General features: G+C 43.4%; 1 protein-coding gene across 4 annotated transcripts in view; it reads right to left on the bottom strand.

Annotated features, from left to right (window-relative positions):
• Positions 1-14740, bottom strand: part of Arhgap28 (Rho GTPase activating protein 28) — a 177472-nt gene that overhangs the window by 111732 nt on the left and 51000 nt on the right. The window contains exon 1 of one of the 4 annotated variants that reach the window (XM_076918048.1): positions 12205-12301. The exons of 1 other annotated variant lie outside the window; for it this stretch is intronic. Coding sequence is in view for 1 of the 3 variants with exons in the window: in XM_076918047.1 (XP_076774162.1) it covers positions 7531-7592 (62 nt within the window). In the remaining 2 variants the exon portion in view is untranslated. Of the gene's footprint in view, positions 1-7530; positions 7778-7871; positions 7972-12204; positions 12302-14740 lie in introns of those variants that run through there. 2 more of the 4 variants (XM_076918049.1, XM_076918047.1) reach the window with 2 other exon arrangements.

Genomic DNA, 14740 nt, shown 5'->3' with positions numbered 1-14740 from the left:
ACCGTTGAGCAAGAATCTCTTTACATAAGCTAAGAACCTTGAGCTTCAACATTAGTTGATGTTTGTATTTACATTTTTTAGCAAAAAAAAAAAAGGCTACATTTCTGTAGAATGCTATTAGAATGACACAGATGAGAGTAATTTTGAAGCAATAAAAAAAAATTGCCAGAAGTCTGTGCAAGACTTGACAAATTGATTTTAACTATCCCCCAATGGATTTCATTATTATGGGGAAGACATTTAAAATGCCATATAAGGACAGAAAGATGTTTTCGCTGGCAAGCAATGGAATGACCTCCATTCCAGAATGAGAGCAGACTTCATCAAAAGGCTGCTGAGGAGATTGTGGTAGGCTTCTACTTGGGAGTCAAATACCAAGCTCGTGTGTGTGTGTGTGTGTGTGTGTGTGTGTGTGTGTGTGTGTTTAAATTCTGGAATTTAAATTTAAATTCCATGGGAATTTAAACACACACATGGGAATTAAATTTAAATTTAAATTCCATGGGAATTTGATGACTAAAGTATTTTACTTTAAAACAATAACAAGAAAGGTGCTATGTGTGTGTGTGTGTGTGTGTGTGTGTGTGTGTGTGTGTGTGTGTGTGTGTGTTTAAATTCTGGAAAACAAACAAAATAGAAAACCCATTTATCTCGTGAAAAAATAACAGTCAGAATAATAAGGCCTTGTGAATCCATTAGTATACTCTCTCAAATCCATTAGAGCAATCTCCTGTGATAGTTCAATATTCTCCTCAGTTATGGGAGAAGGGGGGTATAACTCGGTTGGTAAAACATTGGCCCTGCAAACATGAGAAAAACATGTGAAAAAGAAAGGCATGGTGCTATACCCTTATAATCCCAGTCTTGGAGAAGTGGAGACAGATGGATCTGGCCAACTGGTCTACCTGGCAAGATCCAGGCCATGAAAGACTGACCTCCAAAATCAAGGTGGACAGCAATTAAGGACTGACAACCTAGGTCTCCACTTCTCCACATGCACACATACATGTGCGAGTGTATACAGACAAACACACAGACACACACACTGTTATGCATAAAGTATCATCTAGCTAGAACTTGTAATATACTTAGGAAAGTCATAGAAAACATTTCAAAAACAATAAAATTGAGAAATCGACTACAACCAGGGTCCAGTAGTGTCCGGAAATTGTATTTTAACCTCTCCAGTGTGCTGTAATGGATGAACACCTGTTGAATATGCTCTACAGTCCCATGAGAAACCCTGTAGGTACTATTGTAATTTCTTTTATGGAAACAAAAACAAAGGCAACCAGAAAGTTCACCGCAGCCTAAACACACATCACCAGATAATGGAAAAACTGCAAACTGTACCTCAGGAGCAGCCGGGCCTCAGGGCCAGAGCTCGGCCATACTTTGGACAATTTCCCACTGACTACTTGCAGTATTTTTGTTTTTCATGCAGTAACTGTTGCCAAAAACCTACTTATGAATGAACAATACAAGCAATTTCTTCTTACTGAAAGCAGACACCACTAGACAATTATGGGACACACAGGTTTTTAAGGCCCGGGAACTGAGACATGTAGGACGGACGCTTCAGGAGAAACCTGGAGATCATTAACGGGCTGGCTATCAATCCATGGGAATTTGATGACTGAAGTATTTTACTTTAAAACAATAACAAGAAAGGTGCTATGTCAAATTTATGGAAAAGAAACTCCAAAGAACAGCTGGGGAGTCTAAAGCAAGAAATAAAATTAAGAACAAATGAATTGGTCCTCTCTCCAGACCATACAGATACTTGGTCAATGGACCAAAGGCAAACCTGTCCTACTCTCTGACACTGACATTAGTGGGGACATCTCAAGTGCTAAGGCATAGGCGCTGTTTAAGGTTTGGGGAGGACCTACATCCAGAGACCTCCTGGCACACTGCACAGCAATGCCAAGCAAACCCGCCACCTCACAACTGGTGGCTTTCTCGCTTTGTTTTGCTTTTCTGCATCCTCTCTCAATCTTTTTACTCGAAGCTCTTCCCAGGGCGTTTTTCAGACTGTTCATACAGATTGCGAACTCTCTAAGCTTTGACCTCGTAACACTAAGGCCCATTCTTCAGCATCCCAAACTGATATTCATTTTTGTCTGAAACCCAACAGCAACCTCTGTCACGCCCATAAAGCCAAAAGCATTAGCAGCTAGCGATATTGTCCAGTCGGGTCATAGCCTGTCTTGAGTACTGCAGAACTAGGATTCCACATTGGGAAGCATACTGAAGGGAGGATGCCAGCGGGCTGATGACTTCATGGAAACACCATCTGTTAGGGGGAGGATGAAAAAGCCATCCCAACTTGAAAAGAATTGAAAACTCCAGAAAAAATTCGGAAGCTCCAGGGAAACAACAAGTGTCGTGGAGAATAATCTGTGGAGACGCAGCTAAAGAGCAGGACCCAGGGGAAGGCACAAAGACTGCAGATAAAGGTGAGCAGGCTAGGCACAAAGACTGCAGATAAAGGTGAGCAGGCTAGCCCAGGAAACAGAACAAAGCCCTAAGGAAGAGACCCTGCGAAGGAGCAGCATACAAGAATACTGAGTAGGAGACCGGGCACTACAATCTTCAGGAGAGTAACAAAGGTGGCCTGTAGCTAGGGAAGAGGGGCCGAATGTGGGCCTGGCTCTGACCGAGGGATCAACAGATAAATTCAAAGAGGTCAAGAAGGAGTGAAAGAGGGATCAACAGATAAATTCAAAGAGGTCAAGAAGGAGTGAAAGAGGCAAGCCTTTAGTAAACAGTAGAATTGTACGCAGATCAGCGAAGACGCTCAAAGAATCCACAATTGTGATCCCTTCTCTGGCTTCTCTCACAGCCCTGTTCCTACGCACGTACACAGCCCCTGCAGACATGAGCTTTGAGTCAGACGGAGAGAAAAATAGATCACCTGGTCCTTCGAGAGAGCAATATGGAAAAAGAATTAAACATGGACTTCCATGTCTTTCAATTAAATTGGAGATCAGTATGGGCTCCACAGTAGACCCTCTCTCAAGATATGAAATGGAATAATGAGAGACAGGCTGGGGCTTGGGCGGGGCTCGGCAGCGCAATCCCTAACATCTAGTACACAGGAAGCCCTGGGTTCCACAGCACTGAAAACAGAGCCCACAGGAGACTCGTTAATGCCATAAAGCATCCTCAGTGGAGAACGGAAAGATCCGTAACTATTGCGACCGCAACCACCACATTTTCTTGCCTCTACACCACAGAACATGGAGTGGATCGTCACTCGGCTTGTTGTGTAGAAGGGCACCCAGGGCCCAGAACCCAACTTCCGGTTCTCCTTGACCTGATGCTAGAAACTATACTACTTGAGCCAGACGTAGCCTCTCAGGTTCCTCGCCTGCAAGCCTTCTTCAGGGCCATGCATGGAAATTAATGAAACTATGTTTGTAAAACACTGGTGGCACTTCCCTTACACGCCTACAGAGGTATGTTATGAACTGCCCCGTAAATGAGCTGATTCTTGGGGACCAGAAGCAGGAAGGAGCCAAGAGCTCAACTGACAGCAGCATTTACTTGGGACTTGGTTACCTTGGAGGGTTTATTTATTTCTTTTTCAAATAGCAATTTGGAAAGAAGCAAGCACATAAAGCAGAGAGAGGAGCAAAGGGCCCTGGCTCTGCTGGAATCTTGGGAAGAGTCCAGATGCTTCTCAGATTCTCCTCTTTCTAGCCTACCCTCCTCACCTCCAGAATCAGCAGTTCCCAGAGCCAGGGCTGAGTGCACTGCGAGGCAGGGTGGTACATGCCTGTGACCGGGGCATTCTGGGTATCTTGAGCTCCAAGCAAGCCTGGACACCTAGCACACTCCCCTAGCAGAACAAAATCAAGCAAACGGAGCGAAATAAACCACCCACAAAAAAACACTTCGCACCAAGCTTTCGGTCTCACATTTTCCTTTTCACTGTAGCATCTAAAACCCACCCCTACCAATACCATAAACCCCTACATATCTCCAAAATATTCTGACATCTTGGGCACCTGCAATTCTTGGGAAGTTACACTGTTTCTCAGTCTGCCACGGGTTTACCTGATACTGATTCTACTTGCTTCTGTTCTGTGGATTTAAATGAAGTCCTGAATAAATTAGTTCTTAGAAGTATGAGATAGCTACAGAGTAACTTAAAAGGAGGTGGGCAGGTTAATGTTGTCAAAGAAGAAGCTTGCTTGCAGGGAGAAATCAAAGGACAAAGCCTACGATGTTCTCATAGTGCATACAAGCAGACTCATTCCACTGAATTATTCACGGCTGCCAAAGTTTGAAACGAAAAAAAAATGGCATCCGTCCCATTAACACTATGAAAGAAGCTTCGAGGACAGGTACAATGGTGTACACCTGTAACCCCAGCACTTCGGAGGCTGAAGCAGGAAGATTGCTAGTTTAAGGCGAGCTTGGCTAAATCCTACTGAAAAAGGAAAGGAAGGGAGGAAAAGAAAGGGGAAGAAGGAGGAAGGAAGGGAGCAAGGAACAATGGGTTAAAGAAAAGCACTGAAATACATACAAGGCGAATAAGAAATAAATAGGCCACCGCTTCCACAGTCTTTGTTTCAGAGCCTCTGCATAGACTATTCTAAGGTCGCCGTGGTTCTCTCCCCATTGCCGAGGTTCTGGGAATTTGGGCACACTATAAAGTGCTTTCCAGAATGCTGCTGAAACTTCCCTCCATCCAGCTTTCTTCCCCAAGGCAATGGAAGGCCGTTCTGCCCAGAGCAGAGCAGGAAGGAAAACCAGGGCCAAGCCATGTGCACCGTCCACTTATCTGGGCTTCAGAGAGTCTGCTACCATTTTGGTGAACAGAACCACTGAACCATGCCCAACAGTCACCCTGCTAAGCAAACCACGGGCTGCCTCTGCTCCAAACCACCACTTTATATGAAGCTTAGGTTCTTGGGAAGTCTACTCTGGTTTGAGCTGGATTTCCAAGAAGGAAGTATGCTTACCTGCTGGACTCGGATTTTTGCCATGAGCATGCATAAGAACTGTGTTCACTTAAACACATCTGGCAACTGCAGAGGGCACAGGCTAATCTTCCCAGCCCACAGGGTCCACATTTACTTGACTACACCTCGAAATTTGTCTGGTAAATGGCTTTTTACAAGTCTGTTATTTTTGGGTCACTGGAATTATTTAACAATGAGTATCCATCTAAATCAACTCACCAAACACATTTCCTGAGTGGTGGTGTTGTTTTATTTTTTATTTTTTTTTTTAATCTTTTATCTTTCTCCTTAAATGCTCTACAGGCTTTCATGTCCCTAAGAACTGACTCCCGCTTTCGGTCTCTCCTTCCTTCTGCTTAGATAAGCACTGGGGTGACTGTCCTGAATACAAATCATCTTCTCTAACTGGTCTTATTACTGAGCACCAATATATCACAGAGCTCCAAGCACTGCAGCTCTGCATCGCCCGACTCCTGTGCCCTCACTGCACTTCTCCGCTGAACTGTTTCACCCTCAACTTTCAGAAGGTTCCTGGGGCAGGGGTCTGTGTTCCTCTGTCTTCTGGCTCTAATCTAATGACTTGTAAAACCTGCAGTCCTGCAGGCAGCTCCAATTACAGCCTTCCAGTAAATCTTGACTTAGTCATTCCCTTACCTTTGAGAGCTGTGGGTTCCTTTTAGCTTGTCTTACAGGCTATTTTATTTACTAATTTTTTTAGATTCAGGCGGAACCTTGGCAAATAAGCCCTGCTGTTATTGTGTCATCATCTTTGGAGTCCCTTATCTGTAAAAGATGCCCAACCCCCAGACCCCCTGCCGCCGCAGGTGGATAAATATGGTCCTCCCCCACCCCCATGCTTCTCCTTTACGATCATACAAAGTCCTTTGTTTACATTTCCAAATCTAACCATGAGTCATATTTTGCTTTGGAGTAGCCCAGCTGCTAGTCAATGAGTCCTTTAGCTTGGAGTTTAGCAGGGGCCTTTATGAAATTTGTCTGTAGAAGATGGACACCTGTCCAAAGGTAGCGGCCAGATGGCACTGGTAATTATATATGAAACCACAGCTATGAGAAAGAACCCATGGGAAGCAAATTCATTACTGCTTAAAGACTCAAGGAAAGGGCTCCTGTTAGGAGATGCCTACTGGAGCACGAGTCTTTTTTTTTTTTTATTTTAGTCATTAAATTTAATGAATTTATAAAGGTAGTCATTATTTTCAAAAATGAGAGAGTCAGGCTAATATCCCACCCTAGGCATTGTGGATTACCCTGGACCTGTAATCCTCAGTTGTTTTTGTTTATGACCGAAACCGAAGATAAAAGCTTTACCCACCCACGAATGCAATTTACCCTACCCTCCATACGTTATAAAACAAGCAACACTCATTTTGGGGAGGGGGGTGAGGGCTTCTACTACACTCTGAGAGACTCCAAAAAGAAGGTGCTGTGGGGTGCAAGTGATCTGTACTATTAGATTACAAAAAGCACTAGTTATAGTTAGGACAATATTAAAACAAAGTAACTGTGGATGCAGTTCTTAAAGTTATAAAGCTAGTGTGTTTAAGTTTAAAAAAAGAAAGAAATAACACTCCGTCAGAAGATTCAAATGTAATTTAAAGGAAATAAAATTCAAACTCTCAGCTCTTCCGCCTCCCCTGACCGGTGCCTTCCTATACACAGTGCAGACAGGACCAGGGAAGGTTTGCTGAGGAGAGCCAGCCATTTGTGTTTCTGGATCTAAAGCCCCTGCAATTAAGCTCATTAGGCCTGGGTTTCACACACACTACACATGGGTGCTAATTAATCTGGAGGAGCCTGCACACAGGAAGCGAAGCAGAGGTCAGGGAAATAAAGGGCAGATGCAAGGAACAGATAGGGATCATCCAAGATCCAAAAAACAGGGCAGAAGCCTTCCCTGTGGAGCAGCAGGGAGTGAAGGTCCTACCCACCCACCTTCTGTGGGACCAGAGCAAAGGCCACTCCTGGATGGTGGTGTCCTTTGTCCTAGAACTGAAATCAAGCTGAAAGGCTTCTTACCCTGATTAGAGAAGAGTGCTTCTACTCAGGGTGGAACAGCTGGCCTGAGTAATGGAGTCTACTTCAGTAACCGTAACTAAAATTAGACAGCTACCTGGAAAGATTGGATTAGATTGTTTCAAGCCACTCACCTCAAACCCAGAATTGCAACGGAGCGCCTTTAAGACAGTCTTTGCTAAGACATCTATTAGGAGGACATTTAAAAACCAGCCTTTCATATTAGTAACAAGATTTGCTTTGTTTCTTTCTATATCAAGTATAAGTGGCTCACATTAATAACATCAAATTTTAAAACAACCTGCTTTAAGGTTGTTTTAAGGGACTAAAAAGATCACAATTTACAATCATCACACAGTGTGCCTGTAAACTACCAAGAGGATTATCACCAGAGCCACCAAAGCATCCACCAGAAACTGGACTTCACAAACAGCCCTTGCAGCCAATTTTGCTCCTTCTTTTAAAGACTCAGAAAGGAGCCCAAAGCCTGAGTTCATGCTGTAAGAAGCATCTGGAGACTTACCGGTCAGCAGGGCAAAATCTTGTAGACAACACTCTGAGAGAGGCACAGTACAGCTCTACCATGCTGTGCCCTCATGACCTGGAGGCAGGGAAGCCATCTCCAGCCAGCCTTCACCACACACCACCAAGTGCTGCCCTGGTCCCCACAGGACAAACAAGCAGGGCTGGGCCCCCGTGGCCTAGGAACAAAGGACAGTGGAGTTTCTGGGCTCTGTGGACAACTGATTCCCTTCTCACTTCAGCTATTTAAGGAGGTTGTGCTTGCCGGACAAACACTGCCTCACCGTCTTCCTGTTTGTGTCTCAGCTCAAACTTCCATTCATTTCCCCAAGGAAGACTTACTTTCAGAGTGCAATTAGCAGTCGGAAGGCTGATCTGGAGAAGTGTGGCAGTGGACGAAGGCAGAGACCTAGAGCCATGCTTTCCCTAAGTAGACACAGACTCCATTAAAAGTTCTGTAAGAGTCAGAGGCAAAAGCTGGATGTCTTGTGATATAGAAGCCTTTCTCTTTTCAGACTTTTAATGTGAAATGTAGAAGGGAAAGAATTTGTGGCTGATTAATTCAATATGTGCTGAGCCATAATGCAGACACAAACTGTGCCTATGGTCAGAAGGTAAGGGTTTGATTGCAGAGGGCTTTGCCACTGAAAGCTTCTAAGATCTTGACAAAATTCAGTCTCTTCTGGACTGCAGATTTTTTCATCTGAATTCACGGGACTAACAACGTGTACTTTGCAAAGCCACTGTGAGAAGCGCAAGCAGTGAGTGTGTAAAAGACTCCAGTCTTTTACACACTCACTGCTTAGGCTTATCTGAAAGTCGTGGAAAACGAGGCTTAGCATGCAGAAAGCTCTGTGTTCTTTCCCCAGCAACACACACACATAAACGAACATATACACTCACATACACAGATATATGCTCACAACACACACACACAAGCACACACTCACACACATGTACATATACACTCACATAACACACATATACACTCACACAACGCACACACATGACCATCCTATTGTCACAGACTTATCAGACAGTAGTAGCTAGATTTTTAAAAGCCAACATATTTCCTCTCAAAAATTACAGGCTAAAGCTGTAGCTGAGTGGGAGAGCACTTGTCTAGCTTGCCCTGATACTCGGGTTCAATTCCCAGCACAGGAAAAAGAATTGTTTTAATTAAAAATGGTATTTTGTTTGCATTCTATGCAACTGTCCCATGACCATGAAGGTTTAAGGAGAAGTGGAAAACTCACTTGCTATCCAGTTTAACAGTTCCAGTGCCAATAACTGTTCTTGGTACATGCTGTCATTAAATACATGTCAGTGAATAGTAAATAAATCACAGTTAAGTGAGTGAGAGGATAAATTCGTAATTCCTGAGGAAACCAGGCACAGTGTTCGACTGACAGTTTAAGCCTGATTGATCTGAGTTCAGGCTAAGCATCTATCTGAAAACCCCAAATCTTAATGGCTCCCAAAATTGGAACCGTTAAAGCATCCAGTTAAGTCTGGATTTCCAGTTTCTGATGTTCTGATCAGGGATGTACAAATGTCCCAAAGCCTTAAAAAAAAAAAAATCTGAGCTCTAAAATCTTAGAGTAGATCTCAGGTGTCTGAAATACGGGCTATGTGAAGCACACGCACCAGATTAGTGAGTGTGCACAGTCCTTCCACGCAGGAAATCCCAGGGGGAGTGAGAGGAAAAGCTTTTGAAAACAACTTCAAAATCAGAGCTGCACATTCACTTTTATTTTTATTATTTAAACTACCATAAGGTTTGGATATCATTGTGATTTTTTAAACGAAGTTTATTTTAGTGGTTCCCCTTCCCCCTTCACCTGACCTCTTATGACCTGCCCCCATCTCCTTTCCTCTCCTGTGTTACATGTGTCCTGTGTCCACCCCCATTCTTTTTTATCACCTCCTGCTGCCCTGAGATGGTCTCCTTCCTAGTGTCTGTGAGGCTTTATCCACATGAGTGCACACTTACACACAGCCTATGACAGGGTCAGCATGTGTGAGAGAGCATGCAGTTTGTGTCTTTCTGAACAGGAGTTGTCTTGCTTCCCAGATCCATCCATACTCAGGACTTGGTGTTTTGTGGAGTCAAGTGAGGAATGTATGCAGGGACCTCGTAGGTGCAACACTCCAGTATGAGTTAACTCACTGAAGAAAACTTGACCTTCAAGTTAACTCACACCTGCTTCTGTTAAACCTCAAAGCTTGTTCTCTGGATCCTTTCTACCCCAGAGAGGGTGTCAGGAGACTCACTGAATATATATATATATATATATATATATATATATATATATATATATATATATTGAGAGCATTAGCCTGACATGAAGAATAAAGATTTGGGTCTCCTGTGGCTCTTATGATCAACTGACAAATGTTTGATACAAGCATGCTGGGGGAGAAGTTAGGATACGAAATAATCCATTGTTTAGGTTTTCTCTTTACTGCCTGAGATTAGGTCACAGCAGACACATTCCCTGATAGTTATTCATGAATCCACATGTAAGGAAGAGTGGTTTCATTAGGTATTTGTCTATTTAATGTCGTGACTAAGAGAGATCAGATATGTTCACATAAAAAGGTCACAAGACACGGTGTTCTCTACTTCTGGGGGGGGGGGTGTCTCTTGCTTCTTCAGGAAGAAAACTTCCCCATCCCACTCTTTTCCCCTGGACCCTCCAGGCTCCTTCTTTTTAATATAAAATAAGACCAATCCCACTAAGACATCCCACTAAGTGGTAATAGTGGAAAATAAATATTTATAATTGCTAACTCTGGATGACGTCAATTCAGTTCCCAAATTAGAAAGAACTGGTTGCATCTTATACCTAAACAGTCTACAAAGGTGGTGAAATAAAGCCAGATTCAACTGAAGCCAGGGATTCACCTCTATGAAAGGGCAAGCACCTGTCTCATGAATGAGAAGATGGGCTGCATCCTCTGCAGAGACAAACAAGCAGCAGAAGAATCCCTGTCACCCAGAAGGACCTGCTCTCCCTATGTCTCTGAGCTCATATTTCAGAGAAGAAAGGATCCCCCTCCTCCTCCTCCAGTTTCTCCTCTTGCTCAGAGTTGCAAATGCCAGAGGCATTTATTAGTTGAATTATTACAGATTCTAAGGAGATCTGAAATGGACTCTTAGCAGCTCCTGGGTTTCTCAGCTTGCATTTAATTTAGCTTCTGGCCTAAAAAGTGCACAGAGTTTGTGAACTCAGCTCCAAGAGGTGATCAGTGGCACCAACTCTGCCTTCCAGAACAGCAACTTCAGCCTGGGCCTGGGGCTGGGGGAGGAGAGGTTGAGGCTCTACAAAGCACCCAGAAGCTCTGGCATTTCTCCCCAGGCATGCTGCCCTGTGGCCAGGTAGCTGCAGCTGAAATCCTTTACTGCCCTGTTATGACACACTTAATCAAGACCTGCACTGTATTTGATTAGTGAATAAAAAGATAACTTCAAGAAGCCATCCAGGGGCTCTGGTAAGCTATTTTTGTCATTATGCATGTCTCACTTCAATGTAATTTATCAATAACTGAGGGACATCTAACACTGCTAGTATTAAATAAATGTTTTCTACAGAATGGAACATATAAAGATCTGTCTTGTAGGAGAAGAGGATTTATAGGTCTACAGTAAAGAAACAAATCTCATAGAACATCATGCCCGCTGTACACAGATCCCAGGTACACACACGTCACAACACAATAAAAAATGCTTTTCCTTGTTCTTGTGTGCTGCCTTATAGTGAGTAAAACTTTCCTACTAACTAACCTGTGTAAGGAATAAAGCAGGTAAAACAAAGTCACACTGAGGGGCTAATCTCAACAGAGAAGCATTTTGAATGTGCATTAATTCCAAGAATGTGGGGCTATTTCTTTTTTAAGATGAGTAACAACAGAGACGGTATCTCTTGTTCTTTTTTTCCATCCTAACTTGCTGTGGGGAGGCTCAGCTGTTCTCGGAAGACGCAGACTGGTAACTTAGCCTTCATATTCTACAGTTGAGTCAAATGCTAAGAAGGCAGACAGAAATCACTGTAGCTCAAAGGTAGCACGTGATAACAGAGGGACGTGAAGCTTGATATCAAACTTGCCTAACACACAGGCTGAGGCCGTAGCTCAGGTAGAAGAGTGCTTGCCTCGTGGTCATGAGCCCTGAGTTCTATTCTCAGCACCATGTGAAATGAGCCCTCCTGGGACATATCTGTAATCAGCTGTACCTGGGAGGCAGAGACAAGAGTTACCAGATCATCCTCAGCTAGACAGTGAACTGGAGGTCAGCCTGAGATACTTGGACTTACCACTTCCAGCTGTATGATCTCAGACAGACTTCTCAATCTCTCTGAACTGTGCTGTCTTCATGAGTAAAAAGGACCACGTTGTTAGGTCGTGGTGATAATTAAGTACATCATTAATGCAAACCCCTTAACAGAGTGTTTTTAGAAACCCTCGATCGATCGACAGCTCAGATACAGAGAAACAAAAACAAACAAAACACATTCAAATGGATGAAACTATTTAAACCCATACAATAGGAGATTCCTTCTTACACCTGGAAGAGTCTGAACACACAAGCTGCCCCTGACCCATACACCTGATACATGAAAGATGACTTAGGAAAGGGTCTCAGAAAGAGTGGGAGTCCCAAATCACCCCTTACCTGTCTGGAATGTGACCCCTCAGTCTTGTGTCCAATCTCAGTACAACTGATCCTGCACCCAGTGAGCTCCAGTACTATTCTGTAGGGAGTCTCCAAGGGTGCCTTAATGTCTAGAAGACACTCAGCATGTCCTCATAAACTGATGAGATTGTCCCTTCAACTATAAACAACTATGAAACCAGATTAACTCTAAGAAACTGTTTACAAATATTAGACACAAGGAAGTACAGAATGAGGTCCAGAGAGGAGGGACCAAGAAGGGCCTTCTGGCAGTTAATTCCAGCTTTCTCTCTTGTCTGGCAGGAGGCTCCAATTGCAGCATGAGACCAAACCCAAGAACAAACCCTGTGGTCTCCTCCAGCTGAGGACACAGAATAGCATTCTGGGAGGCTCAGGCAGAAAGAATCTGCAAGGGAAAGCACCAAGTGCCAGACAGGAAAGAGCAAGGCAGACAAAGAGCTCAAGAATCCACATGGCATTTCCTTGGGTTTGAAGCTGAATATCAGGTCACAATGTTCAAGGTCAACTTTATGGAGTCTGGCACACACACACACACACACAATGTTCAGGGTCAACTTTATGGAGTCTGGCACACACACACACACACACACACACACACACACACACACACACAAAAAAAAAGAGTTTCTATAAGTTAAACAATTCCCCGAGCCCCCTTTGCTTGGCTGACATGTGAGCCTTGTCCAGTTGGAATAGAAAGTCTTTGTCAGAGAGTCTGGGGCTTTAGGTCATGACCTCAGAAGTCTACTTCAGTGAAGCTCAGTCATCTCTGAAAGGCTACTCTAGGTCTGCCCTAAACATTTTAATGGAAATAAAACAAAACCTTCACTTATCCTGCACTAAACAGCAACAAGAAGAATGCAAGCCCAGCATTGAAGCAAACATAACTCCCGTGCAAGGAGAGAAGCGGACAGTCACAGGGAGTTAGACACAGCAGAATGGAGGATTCACACACCAGCAAATGGACACACGAGTGTAGACATGCTTAGGTTAAAAAAACTCCTAAAAGGAAACACATGCGGGACAGACAGAAGACAGGAACCTTGAGACTCGCTGGAGATGAAAGATGTGTCTGAAATGAAGAACATAGTAGATGGGCTTATCAGTCCATTAATAGCCACAAAATAAGAGTCCAATAAATTTGAAGACTAAACAATATGAAAAAAATAATCCAAACTGGAACAGACAAGGTGTGTGTGTGTGTTGGGGTGGGGGGGGAGGTTGGAAAAATTGAAGTTTCCCAGTGACCTGTGGGACAAAGAATAATCTAACAGACCTGTTAATGCAGTCCTAGATAGGACCTGGGGGCAGGAAACCAATTTTTAAAACTAGTGGTTGAAATCCCCCACCCCAAATCTGTTGAAAATTATAAATCACAGCTTGAAGAAACTCAATGAACTCCAAGAAAAGATATGGCAGAGAAAATCAGTCTTGTGTCATGATGCCCTACTAAAAACAAATAAAGAACAGATACCAGAAGCAACAGAGTAGAGACAGAGAAACCATGTCCACAAGGACAAGGGAAAGAGGGAGTATAAAGCAACATGAGAAGAAGCCGCAACAAAGGGCAGCACAAGGGCATCTCTGGAGGGTTAAAAGAGAAAAACTGCTAATCCTGCATCCAGTGGAATATTTTCTTGGAAAATAAAGACTGCATAAATTACATCTTGGGCATACCCAGGAGCACAGAGGATGCACAGGCAGCCACTCTGCCCTTCAAGAAGTGTTGGAGAGAGTTTCTTAAGTGTTGGCAAAATGATACTCAGTGGAAACTTGGAATAACACCAGAGAATCAAGGCTTTGGGGGTGGTGGAGGTGTGCAGACACAGAAAGAAACTGTTTTCTTGCTTTTTCTTTCTTTAAAGCAAGAGTGACTTAAAACAAAAACAGCAATGATGCACCATAGAGCGTGTGACGGATGCAGTAAGTGCACTGTGAGGCAATGGCAGCCAACAGTTCAGGACGAAGAAAGGGAAATCACAAAGACATCAGGTTCTTACCCTGTATGTGAAAATGATACTGAGGGTTGAGGTCCTGTAGTATAAAGTATAAAAACACTGAAAAAGAGATGTATATCATATAAGACAAGATAAAACAGAATTTTAAAAAATATATTCTCGGGGCTGGAGAGATGGCTCAGTGGTTAACAGCACTGACTGCTCTTCCAGAGGTCCTGAGTTCAATTCCCAGCAACCACATGGTGGCTCACAGCCATCTGTAATGAGGTCTGATGCCCTCCCTCTTCTGGTGTGTCTGACAGCACAGTGTATGCATCATATATATAAAATAAATAAATAAAATATTAAAAAATATTCTCAAGAATCCAAAAGAAGGCCAGAAAAAATGGGGAAAAATATGAAGAGGAAACAGTAGGTGACTACAGTTGCACACATCCACTGTCCGCAGGAAATACACTGTAACTATAAAACACAGACACCACACACATCCACTGTCCACAGGAAATACACTGTAATATAAAACACAGATACCAGCCACACCCACCACCCACAGGAAA

The sequence above is a fragment of the Arvicanthis niloticus genome, chromosome 21 (genome assembly GCF_011762505.2).
Source record: "Arvicanthis niloticus isolate mArvNil1 chromosome 21, mArvNil1.pat.X, whole genome shotgun sequence".
Classification (NCBI taxonomy): Eukaryota; Metazoa; Chordata; class Mammalia; order Rodentia; family Muridae; genus Arvicanthis; species Arvicanthis niloticus.
This window is presented reverse-complemented; position numbering and strand designations above follow the sequence as displayed.